This window comes from Dipodomys spectabilis, unplaced genomic scaffold, assembly GCF_019054845.1.
Source record: "Dipodomys spectabilis isolate Male_0828 unplaced genomic scaffold, ASM1905484v1 ptg000054l, whole genome shotgun sequence".
NCBI lineage: Eukaryota > Metazoa > Chordata > Mammalia > Rodentia > Heteromyidae > Dipodomys > Dipodomys spectabilis.
In genome coordinates, this window is record NW_024870731.1 from 1,646,283 (window position 1) to 1,658,971 (window position 12,689).

Below are 12,689 nucleotides of genomic sequence, written 5' to 3' on the forward strand. Positions count from 1 at the left end.
GGCCACTCCCTCTTTCTGCCCAGACCCACTGGAGCACCCACCTAACTTCCTGTCCCCAGATCTTCCTGCTACCTGCACAGGGAGGTGCAATGTGCTCCCTCTGGGGGGAAATATGGCTCCTCTAATATACCTTACAATAACCTTTCTCCTGTGCCTGCTTGCCTCTGGGTGGTCCCCTGGGATGGCTGTGAGGGGTCCTTTCATTGGATTGGTTCCCTGTGGGTTTGCTCCCCCCTCCACTTTGAATGGGGGTCTGACCAGCTTCCCCAGGACCTAGCCTGAGGTCCTACACTCCTGTCGCCAGAGGACCACCAAGGTAACTTTCTCCTGACCTAGCACTCTACCTGCTGCCCATCAACACTGGCTAATTAAGTCCTGTCCCAGGTTTCTGATTTCTGTATTTCCATAGTAAGGCCACCTGGGCCTTCAACACTGGCTAAATAAATCCTGCCCCAGGTTTCTGATTTCTGTATTTCCATAGTAAGGCCACCTGAGCCACTGACCGCCCCCCCCTACCCCCACACCCCGACTGACAGAAATCTTGCCCAAGTACTCAGAACTCACCACTAAGGCATACCGTGGCCAAGGGCCCCGTGGAGAAAATGTGTCCACGTTTCCCATTGGCCCCCACCCCACCCTGTTACCAGCCAAATTGCACTGCTGAGGATGCTCTGAGAAAGCTTTTGGTTCCAGATCACTTACTCCTATTGCTTCCTCTAATGTTTTCAGGGTGTCTGCTTTGACGTTGAGGGCTTGGATCCATTTGGAGTTGATTCTGGTGTAGGGTGATACATAAGGCTCTAGGTTTAGTTTTCTGCAGGGTGATAAACCAATTTTGCCAGCACCATTTACTGGAGAGGCTGTCTTTCTTACATTCTATTTTTTGGCTCCCTTATCAAAGATTAGGTGGCTATGGGTCTGCATGCTCATTTCTGGGTCTTCGTTGCTATTCCATTGGTCCTCGTGTCTGTTCTTGTGCCAGATTACTATGGCTTTGTAGTAGAGTTAGAAATTTGGTACTGGTATTCCTCCAGCGCTGTTCTTGCTGCTAAGGATTGTTTATGCTATTCAGGATCTTTTACTGTTTCATATGATTTCTTGGACTAGTTCTATTTCCATGAAAAATTGGGTTGGGTAATTGATAGGTATCACATCGAATATGTACCTAGCCTTTGGAAGTATTGCCATTTTCACTACGTTAATCCTCCCAATCCAGTAGGATGGGAGGTTGTTCCACGTCCTGATTTCTGCTTTGATTTCCTTTTTCAGATTTGTAAAGTTTTCATTGTAGAGGTCATTCACTTCTTAGTTACCTCCTAGGAATTGGGGCCATTACCAAAGGAGTAGCTTTCCTGATTTCATCCAAACTCTTCTCCTTGTTGGCATACAGAAAAGCCATTTCTTTTCTACCCTGCTACTTTGCCAAAGTTTTGAATCAGCTCAAGTATTTTGGAAGTGGAGTCGATCAGCTTCTTTGTCTTTCTGAAGAGTTTCTCTTGTATCCTCTGAGTGTGTCTCTGGGTGAAATAGCTCCTCCATGTTGACCAACTTTCTGAGCCCCTTGGTGGAAACACTTAGAAGGGGGCTGAGGCAGCAGCTTTGTGGCATGGTATTTTCCTTTGGTTTGTGCCAGGAGTTGGGCTTGAACTTAGGGTCTCGTGCTTTCTCTTGGATTTAGTGGCTCATGACTAGCACTAGTCATTTGAGCCATAACCCCACCTCTGGTCTTTCTGCAGAATAAATGCGGATATGAGTGTCTCAAACTTTTCTGCTTGGCCTGCCTTTGAACCTCCACCCTCAGACTCTAGCATCCCAAGTAGTGGGATTTATAGGTGTGAGTGACCAGCACCCTGTCTGTAATGTGTTCTCCTATCAGTCATGAGGTAGTGGATTGACCCTAGCACTGTTTATTTCTGGAACTCTCTTGAGTTCTCTCTTCTGTAAAGATGGTTAACAGAAAGGATGTAGGTGAGTAACATGCCTGAGCTGTGAGCATACGTAGGTCTCTGTTCCTGTTACTGGAGTTTACCAGCTATTGCGCACTTCCAGGCCGAGTTAGGACAGCTGTTTTCTCTACCTAGAAGTTTCATTATCCTTCTTAAAAAAACAAAAGAGAGAAAGATTGCTGAGTGCTGGTATCTTACACTTGTAATTTTAGCAAGTCAGGAGGCTAAGATCTGAGGATATTAGTTCTTGAAGTAAACACCAGTAAAGGCAGAAGTGGAGCCATGGCCTTTATGGTAGAGAAGTAGCCTTGAGAGAAAAGCCAAAAAACCCTCAAGGAGGCCAGAAGATCCCTGCTGAGAGCTGCTGGGGTTTTCTGCTTCAACAGTGCTTGAGGGGAACCAGGTGCTGGACCACAATTCTGGCCATCTGCTCCAAGCCACCAACCTTGTGCCACCTCTTCACCGTGTCCTCAACCTGCCCGGAGGCCTCTGTTGTCAGCCCAGTGCTAACCCATTGCTACTCCATCTCTCTTAACTGCTGCCCTGAGGAATGCAGTCTCCTGCCAGGTGTGCCTGAACTGCTACCAGGACTCAGAGGCCACCATCAACCACCAGATCCATCTGGAGCTCTACCCCTCCTATGTCTACCTGCCCATGTCTTGGGACTTTCGCCGAGATGGTGTGGCTCTGAAGAACTTTGCCAAGTGTGGCTCTGAAGAACTTTGCCAAGTACTTTTTTGCTAGTCTCATGAGAGAGAGAACATGCAGAGAAACGGATGAAGCTGCAGAACCAGAGAGGTGGCCGCATCTTCCTGTAGGAGATCTAGAAACCAGAGTGTGATGTCGGGGAAAGCGGGCTGAAATTGACGGAGTGTGCACCTCACTGGGAGAGAGTGTGAATCAGTCACTGCTGGAACTGCACGAACTGGCCACTGACAAAAATGATCCCCACTTGTGGGTCTTCATTGAGACTCATTACCTGAGTGAGCAGGTGACGTCCATCAAAGAACCATGTTGGTGACCATGTCAACAACTTGCACAGGAGGAAGCCCCGATCTGGCATGGCAGAATGTCTCTTTGACAAGCTCCCTCTGGGAGAAAGTGATGAGAGAGAAGCCTTGAGCTGACCCCCAAGCCACACATGACTTCCGGTCACAAAGGCAGTGCATGCATGTTGGCGATTATTATTACCTTTTCTATACATTTTACAAAACCTCCTAAGTTCTTTCAACTTGTACCATTTCGTCAAATAAAGGGATTTGGTACAAAGCAAACAAAAAGCTCAAGGAGAGCGTGCAGGCCCTGAATGTCAGCTCTAGGACTTGTGCAAAAGAAAACCCAAAGAGAGCACATCACCCCTAAACTAGGAGAAGAGTTCAAGGCTTCATTTCTGATCTGAAAGCATCTCAGGTCTTTGAGATACACTGTTAATTGGTTGCTACTCATGGAGTCACCTTGTCCTTTTCTTAGTGTTTAGAACTCAGGACCTTGCAGTTAGCTGTGCTTAATAGGTTCAAACATGTACTGCTGGAGTTCCTCCCTCAATCCCTCCTGTGTGTGGGCAGTATTGGAGAAAGGACTTGTGTGTGTGCTGTTTCTCTTTGGGCATCAATCCTCCAAGGCCTCTGGCCTCTGAATAGCTCGGAGTACAGACAAGATGCACAAATTAGTGTCACTGTCACATTCTTGAACTCCCACCAAACATCAGTACCCAATGCAGAAATGAAGAGTACTCAGAACCTATATGATCAAATTTTGAGAAAATCAATTTAATAAGTTTGGTGAGAAGCAAAAAAATATAGAAAGCATATTAAGTATCATTTCCAATACGAAAAACTTAAGTCTGTGGAGCTTGTTGGAGGTCGCAGCAGAGGAAGGAACCGTTGTCTCCAGGCATGTTCAGGCAGAATGGCACGTGTTCCAGGTGAGCACCACAGCGATGTGTTTTCAGCCTTTCCATTGGAGCTGAAGGAAGAAAGGGAACTCAGGACTGAATTGTACAGGACAACACCTGACAAGTCACAATCTCTTTCTGAAAGTCTATCCCTTTAGCTCCCTCTCCCTCTCCCCTTTTCTGTTTGTTTCTCCACACTTCCCTTTCACCCAGGAAACCATAGATCAGAGGGGATGAGCTAAACAAAAAAAAAAAGGACTTCCTTGAAGTATAGATAAACACAGAGCACAGCTCAGTGGCCACCTACTTTTTTCCAGGCTGTCAGGAGGAATCAGTGTGTGTAGGAAGGACTCTAGGCCTGCTGCAGCAGCAACAACATAAATTTCGAAAGCAGCTGGTGATGTTCTTCTTCCAGCGCCTCCAGCCCCTGAGTCGCTCATTTGTTGTGGATGTTGTGGGTTGAGCGGATGGTAGGGAAGTTTTGGCAGGTGCAGGACTTGGGGGCAGCTTGCTGCTCTCCTCCTCCCCAGCTTGGTCCTTCCCGCTGGGATCACATGTTTTTGGACATGGGGCAACAGATCTTATCTTCCTCCTCCTCTTTCTGTAATGTACCCATGAGTTATATACTACAGGGGGAAGAGAGTGGGGTCTGCTGCCTGCCTGCCTCTCCTGCTCAGGGGCCGAGCTGGTCATTTCATTGTGTTTGGCCATGGGGAGTGCTACTTCGGCTGCTGCTGCTGCTGCAGCTGCTGGTACCAGGGCAGCCTTGCTGCTCACAGTCTTGCCCTCTGTGTTGGAAATATGGGGTCTCCAAGGGAGGCAGGGTAGGCACACGGATCTCCTGCCTTTCCTGCCACCACTCCCCTGCTGCTGCTCAGCAGGCAGGCCTACAGCCCGGTGGCCCAAGGGAGCACTGGCTTGCTTCAAGTGTAGAGCCTGGCCGGTCCTGCATACGGGGGAGGGGCAAGGCGGAGGCGCAGGCAGTGCATGCCTCACCAGGCCCGTCAGGTCTTGGCCCTGGTCTTGCTGCTGCTTTAAGATTTTATAGGTTGCCATGGAGGCAGACAGGGCTGCCCCAACCTGGTCTGGGTCAAAACCCAGGAAATAGGCCATGACGTTTAGAATGGCCGGATCTGGCTCGGCCAGGGCACTCTGGCTGGGGCGTGGTGAGCGTGCCTGTGTTGCCTTTAACCAAGGGTGGCACAACACTTGCCTCACAGCAGGTCTCTTTTGAGGGTCAGGTGTCATCAGATACCTTAAGATATGTTGCAGTTCGGTGGAAAAGCTTTTGAATATTAGACACCTGCCCGCTAACACTTGCTGTTTTAGGACGCGCCAGGACCTGTCATCAAAAGGGATGTCGCCCATGACCATGAAGTAGAGTAGTATCCCCAAACTCCAGACGTCCACCTTGGGACCCTGGTATTTCTGCTGCTTAATCATTTCGGGGGGGCAATAAGCCATTGTCCCGCACCACCCGTCCAGCTCCTGCTGGGGCTGGAACCGCATACTGAGACCAAAGTCGCATAGCTTAGCTGTGCCCTGGCTGTCCAGCAGGATGTTTTCTGCTTTAATGTCGCGGTGAACGATGCCGTGGTCGTGGCAATAATTGACCGCCCTCACGATCTGCCTAAACAGAAGCCTGGCCTCCTCCTCCCTCAGTCTGACCACCTTGTACACATAGTCTGCTAGGTCTCCTTCCTCGAGGTACTCCATCACCAAGTTCACCCGCTGCTCTGCCTCCACCACCTGGTACAGTTTGATGATGTTAGGGTGCTCCACAGACTTTAAGATGTCCAGTTCTGTGTCAACAGATGGGCAGTTCTCCTTGCTGATCGTTTTCACGGCGACCAGGCTGTCTGTAGGCAGGTGCTTGGCCAGATAGACTGAGGCAAAGCCCCCCTCGCCGATGGTTCTCAGCACCCGGTAGTGAGCCCTGAGGAGCTCCTCGTGTGAGGAACTGGCCTCAAGGCCCTGCCGGGACCTCTCCTCTCTACTCTCACTACTCATCCTACACAGCACCCTAGCGATGCTGTCTAGGGAGAAAATAGAATCAAACAATGAAATAAAATGTATAAATGTATAATAAAGGAATAAAATGTAAGTAAAATATGAATAAGTATAATAAACGAGTAATAAAATGTAACTACCTAACAAACTATCTATCTAACAATATAAGTAAATATAGAAAGAATAATAAATGAACAATATGCTAAAATGCTATCTAAAATGCTATCTAGTAAAAAAGTATAAGAAAAAAGTAGAGCAAGAAAAGAAAAAGGAAAAGTGAAAGAGAAGAGTAAAAGAAGAAAAGTGAGAAAAAGAAAAGAAAAGTAGAGGAAAAAGTCAAGAAAAAGGAAGAAAGAAGTAAGATAGGAAAAAGTAAAAGAGGCAAAAGAGAAACCAAGTCCGAGAGAGTCAAAGTCAAATCGCAATCCAAATCCAAACACCGAAAGTCAAAGCCAAATCAATAAACCAAATCCCGAAAATCAATCACTCACCAGCCACCAACCACCTGAACTCCACCCCTCCAACTACCTACAAGAGTCCACCAGTCAGCACGCGATATATATATAGCCAGGGTTATTGTGACCTCACGAAGGTGTCTGTGATGTCAGAGCTGCCAAGCGTCTCTGCCCATGTGGGTGTCGCCCCCTGTGCCCATCTCAGTTCCTGGCCTTCAGGACGCTTCTTAGATGAGCATGCCTGGACTGGCCTTGCAGTCAGGGCCTGGGCACTGTCCTTTAGCATTTTGACTTGGATTGATTTCATTATTGTTTTCATTTTAGTGCCAGCCCTGGGCCTTGAACTCTGGGCCTGGGCACTGTCCTTGAACTTCTTTTTGCTCAAGGTTAGCACTCTACCACTTGAGCCACAGACCTACTTCCCGCTTTTTCTCTTTCTGTGTTACTGAGGAATTGAACCCAGGCAAGCACTCTAGCACTAAGCACATTCCCAGCCCCTGTCCCTGAGCTTTGATACTCAAAGCTGGTGCTCTATCAGCTGAGCCACAGTCCCACTTCTATCTTCTTGGTGCTTCATGGGAGATAATAGTCTCAGGGAATTTTCCAGCCCATGTTGCCTTTGCATTAGCATCCTCATATGGCAGCCTCCTGCTTAGCTAGGATTACAGGCCTTACAGTAGCCATATGCTTACAACACACTTATGTTAAACAGAACTTAGGTTCTGTTCAGTAAGAGTCTACTCTAAGTTTTCTTAGGTGGTTATGTAGATTGATATTTAATATTTCAACCGATGGCAGTCTAGGGAGAGTGCCGATATCAAGACTCCTAGAGTGCTCATATCCGTAATCCTAGTTACGTGTGGGGTTGGAAGTGGGAAGATTGCAGTTGGAAGCCAGCGTAGGCCAAATAGTCCATGAGAGCCCATGACAAGGGAGCAGGTTGGCATCAGGGTGCATGCCTCTCATCCCAGCCAAGGTGGCAAGTGACAAATAAGATGAAGGTTCTGGCTGCTGCCTGCTACAGAAGCAAATCCCTTTCAAAAACTACCAGCACAACACTGTTCAGTAAGAAATGTACTCATTATCTAACTTAGGTAACTGCACCCTCTCTGTGTATCTCCTTTACAGGAAAATTTAAAAGAAAAAGAACAAATGATGACCACCAGCACAGATATGGCATGACTCACTGTTTATAAGGTCAGCTTAAGCTCAAACACTTCATCAAAACTCACACCTCTCTTATTCCTCAATATTCTTGTTGCTTCTGCTTTAATATTGACATTATCTTGAAGTCGAATGATCACATGAGGGCTACTCTAAACACAGTATTTTTTCATTCTGTTTGGATGGATGTCAAACACGTGTCTGATATGATATTTAGAATATATAAGCAGATTCATTGTGAACTGTGCTGTATCTAGCTGAGGCAAAGATACCCTTCAGGATTTCCTAGAAGCTTACCATTAATTTTCTCATCAAAAACAAGGGAAGCCAGAGAGATGTAGGTCAATCTATTCAGCCCCGAACATACTAATGATCAAACCCAAAATCTTGTCCACAGTAGTTGTTCCAGCATCTGGGTCCCCCAGAAGTGGCACAAACACTGCGGAATTTATTTCTACCTACAGTTCTGCCCTGAACAGCTGGGTTCTACTTTCTTACAAGTATTTCTTAGAGGTCTGAAGGAAGAACTCTGGGAAAGGTACAGTTATGGATGTTTATGCAAAGTAGGCCTCTTCATTTTCTACATAATAAAGCAACTCATGCAACCCCAATCCCTAAAGAGTAGTACTTTGAGACACCCATTGCATTGCATGCAGTTGGCAGCTTATGGCTTCATTCAAAAGGATGAAACCCAGGGCCTTCAACATGTGAGACAATCCTTGAACCAGCCCCTGCACAGTCCTAACCCTAACGTGCTTTTTTTTTTTTTTTGAATCCTGGGGTCCACATTCCCTGTGACAAACGCAGGGCAAGAGGCTGGCACTGCCTTAAAAATGAGCACTTTGAGTGCAAAGACACATGACTGCAGCCCTCTGTGGTTCTTCTCGCTCTGTCCAAGGGGTCTCAGAATGTCAGTTAACTGAAAAGAATCATCTCCTGCTAGCCAAGGGAAGTCCAGCTGCGGCTACCTGAACAGCTAGCTGCTCTCATGTTGAGATAATCTCCACTGTGATTATGATGCATTATGATGGACTGAGAGGGACGAGAGCACAGGGAGAAGAAGGGCTCTGGTGAGAGGGTGTGGCTCAGTCTTCAGCTCTCCTATGTGGAGGAGGGTCCTTAGATAGAATAGCTTCTAGGAATGGGGCTTGGAATAGAAGCAGTGTCTTAATCCTGTGTGGTTCTGACTGGCTATTGCTCATCTATCTTCAGTAGGGCCCTTACTTAAGTAGACAGGAGAGTTGAGTTTGGGAGATGTAGTTTGTTGTGTTGAGGTGTGTGCCAGATCTGGAGCTTGATCTCAGAGTCTAGGAGCTGCCTTTGAGCCTTTGTCCTTGATTAGCATTAGCACTCTAGTATGTGAGCCACAGATTTACTCCCCGCTTTTGGGGAGGTAATTGGAGAGAAGAGTCTTATGCCTGTCAGCCTGGCTTTGAACTGAGATTCTCAGATCTCAGCCTCCTGAGTTGGTCAGATTTTAGGCTGGAGCCACTGGCACTGGGCCCCTGTGGTGCATTTGCAGTTAGGTGGTAGCTCTCCCTGTGTCCATTCATCCTGCTTGAGAACCACTGTGAGTGGTTGTTCCTTCTCCTCAGCTAATGAAGAAGGCTTTCTGCAGTGTTTTCATTTGCATAAGACATAATGCTTTGATCTCTTTCTTGCTCTCTCATTCTCTCATTCTTCTTTTTGCTCAACTTTCCCCTTTATCCACTCATACTTGACCCCCTCATTTTATTTATTCATTTATTCAACACACCCACAAACTCATACACAAACACAACCTACACCTAAACACAGAGAGACACACACACACAAAGAGAAAAACAGGGAGGGAGATGGAGAGGGAGAGAGAGAGAGAGCATCCCTTCCTGTTTTCATTCATTTTAAGTGGAGCGATAATAAAATACTCCTTCTAGAGTAGTCTTCTAGTTATATAGTCAATAAATTAAAAAACTTCTTCAGTATTCTTAACCCATGAACACTTCCTATATTAGCATTTATTTTTCTATTGGCTTCTGCTTATGAATCTTTCCAAAGATTCATTTGTATTTGTTATTTTACATTTTTCATAGATGTGGTTGTTTCCACTGAGGGTTCATGGGTTTACTTGAAGTTTCCTTAGTTTTAATGAACATGGTTGTGAAGGTAGCTTTAGTGCAGCCTTGCAGCATTATTTACCATAGCCAAGACGGAGTCAACCAACCCAAATGCCCCTCCGTGGATGAACGCGTCAAGAAAATGTGGTATATTCACAATGGAATTCTATGCTTCCATCAGAAAGAGTGTTATTGCATCTTTTGTAAGAATATGGAAAGCCTTGGGGAAAAATATATTAAGTGAAGTAAGCCGGACTCAAGGAAACATAGGTTGCAGAGTTTCTCTCATTTGTGGTAGCTAGAATGTTGCTTATACCTCTACAAGTAAACACACTGGGTGGTAAGGAAGGGGTTACAAATGACTTCGCAAGTGAACACTTTGGGTGGTACCTAAGGAGTTAGAAATGAAATAATTGAAGTCTGAAAGACTCCAAGGAGAGCACAGACCGTGGAATTCCGGTGAGAGGCTAGAAGAATTAAGAGGGGAAGGGGAAGGAATTTGGGCAAGAATCTCTAGTATATACAACAGCATTGAAAAATATGAGGGAAGGCACCCTGTGCCTGAACGCAGGGTGAAGATTTTGATGTGATGACAGAGATTGAGATGCATTGTACATATAAACTGCTTTGCTAAATGTCAAAAAATGTATTATATAACCTAAAGTTAAGATAAGGGAAGGGCTGGGTACGGAGGGGCTGATGAGAACGTTGAAAAGGGTAACCTTGATCAAGGTTCACTGTATTCATAAACTGCTTCAATGAATGGCAACTCCTTTGTACAATTACTTAAAGATAATTAAAATATTTTTTAATGAAAGGGGAAAAAAAAAAAAAAAGATTGCATAGGCCTTGGTGAGTTACTGAGCCCCCTGTCAGAGGATTAAGGCTTTGGTGGGCTGCTGAGCCCTCATCAGAGTCAAATTTGGTCCCAAATTTAAAACTGCACTTCTGTGAGCTCTGGAGCAGGCAAAACTCTCTCCCTCCCTCCCCTCCCCTTAAACTCTGTTAAGGGCTATAATTAGCTTCTGGTTACTCTCCCTTCTTCCAAATAAAGGTATTCAAAAGGTCAATTGATAGGTAAAATGCTCTTGATAATCAGGACAAATTTGGGCTCCAGGGAATCCCCACCCAGTACTCTTCAATACAAGTATTGGAAATACTAAATGCCTTGGAAAAGCCCTGGAAGAATGTCGCCCAGCAATCATTCGTTTATACTGGTTGATATAAAAAAAAAAATGGATGAGTTTAAGTTTAAACTCCCCCCAAAAGGTCAACAAGTTTGGGTATTACCAAAAGTGTAAAAGAATTATATTGTTTTAAAGAAAAAAAGCTTAGCTAAAAGGTTTTTGGTTCTTATTAAGCATGGGGATTATTAAATTCTGTTAAATCTTCTCTCTAGCATTGACCATGTGGTGGATGTGCCATCTTGGCATTGTGGTAGCTTAGTTGCTGTTTTGTACCAACTCGATTTTTGACTTGACTTGATTCTGTGACCCTCCCTGCCAACATGGTCAGCCCAGGCACCCTCATGCCAGGCTGCAAGTCTCTTCATGTCTTGTCTCCTGTTTACTAAAAGGTTCCATCATAATTAGGCAAAGTAATACTGCTAAAATTTCAAAAACTTTAAATGGCTGATTTTAAAATCTAAGCATGCTCTGTAGTACCAGGCCGTAGACCCTCCCCCCCCTCGCCAAAGACCACTAGGGGGCCCTCACTGATGTAAATATGGGAGAGTAGTTTATTAGACCTCAAGCCTGAGGCAGCAGGCCAGAAATGTGAACCCAGGACCCCTTGCCCAGCAGGGTTTTTATAGGGAACATGAACCAGAGGGAGGGGCCATTACAGCATTGGTTGTGTGGGGTTATGTGATTGGTTGGCGATTCCAGGGTGAATCTTGCACTAAATTGCTTCCCACTAGAGTTGGGGGGTTAACCCGTCAGGCCCTCTGACCTCTTGGTCTGTGCTGATAATGTTACATTGTCTTGGAGCAGGCTCTAACACGTATCCTCCAGTAAACAGATGACAGATGTTTTCCTTAAAATTTCCTTACTGCCGAACTTATTTGTGGTCTTTCAGCAATATGATCTGTGCACAAACACATCTGTCTGTCTGTCTATATGTAAACAGTTATGATTTCAAGATTACCAAGTATTCTGCTTGCTAAAAAGAAAATCCGTTGTCAATGGAAGCTGTGATTTAATCTGAGTTGGGTTTTTGGTTTGCCAATTTTGAGACCTGACTACAAAACAAAGAAAAACAGGCAGTTTTAAAAGGCCTTGGAAAAGGAGTTAGAAAAGATGGTTTCCTTTGCAAGGTAAATGAAGTTGCTAATTAAGTTGGTTGTGATTTATGTCATTCCTTATGTCCATCTATGCTAAAAGTTAAATATTGCACCTCTGACCACAGCTCGTAAACTAAGGCTAAGGTTGTGTTTCTCCATTTTCTCCCCTGTGCACCGATCAACTCTCTTTAAGATCAAGGAACCAGAGTGACTCAAGATGCAGTATGCTCCTGTGCATGGTAAATGCCCAGGAAACAGAACAAAGTTGCCACAGCTGCCTAAACCAGTGGCATCAGCCTGCAAAAGCCAGTGTGAACTAGGTCTGTAACCAGTGTATAGAATTTTGCAGGTAACCAGCGGGAGGTGGAAAATCCATACACACTAGGAGATGCTACAACTCACCCAGACTCTGTCCCTGCTCTGTCACACATGACCAAAAGCCTGCTAATTTGGGGTAAAAAGAGAAAGATTAGTATAAGGTTTATTAGAGGAGCCATATTTCCCCCCAGAGGGAGCACATGGCATGGCCTCATGCATGCAAGACAAGCGCTCTACCACTGGGCCACCTTCCCAGCCCTAAACTGCATAATTCTTTAAGCACTTTGGTGCATGAATAATTTGGTAGAGTTAATTTGGAACATCTAGTTGGACATGGTGGCTCATGCTTGCAATCCTAGCTATTTTGGAGGCTTAGATCAAAAGGATCACATTTCAAAGCCAGCCTAGGCCACAGACAAATCAGGTTGTGAAATTCCATCTCAGTGGAAGAGGCTGAGCATGGTGATGTGCACTTGTCATCCTAGTTATTGTGGGAAACATAAAGTAGTAAGACAATCATGGTAA

General features: G+C 45.5%; 1 protein-coding gene across 1 annotated transcript; it reads right to left on the reverse strand.

Annotated features, from left to right (window-relative positions):
* Positions 1-4,161: 4,161 nt before the first annotated feature.
* Positions 4,162-5,926, reverse strand: LOC122107901 (sperm motility kinase 4A-like). The gene has a single exon (XM_042679770.1). It carries the CDS (start codon positions 5,848-5,850, stop codon positions 4,162-4,164), a length of 1,689 nt encoding a protein of 562 aa, XP_042535704.1. The 5' UTR covers positions 5,851-5,926.
* Between the last annotated feature and the right edge of the window lie 6,763 nt (positions 5,927-12,689).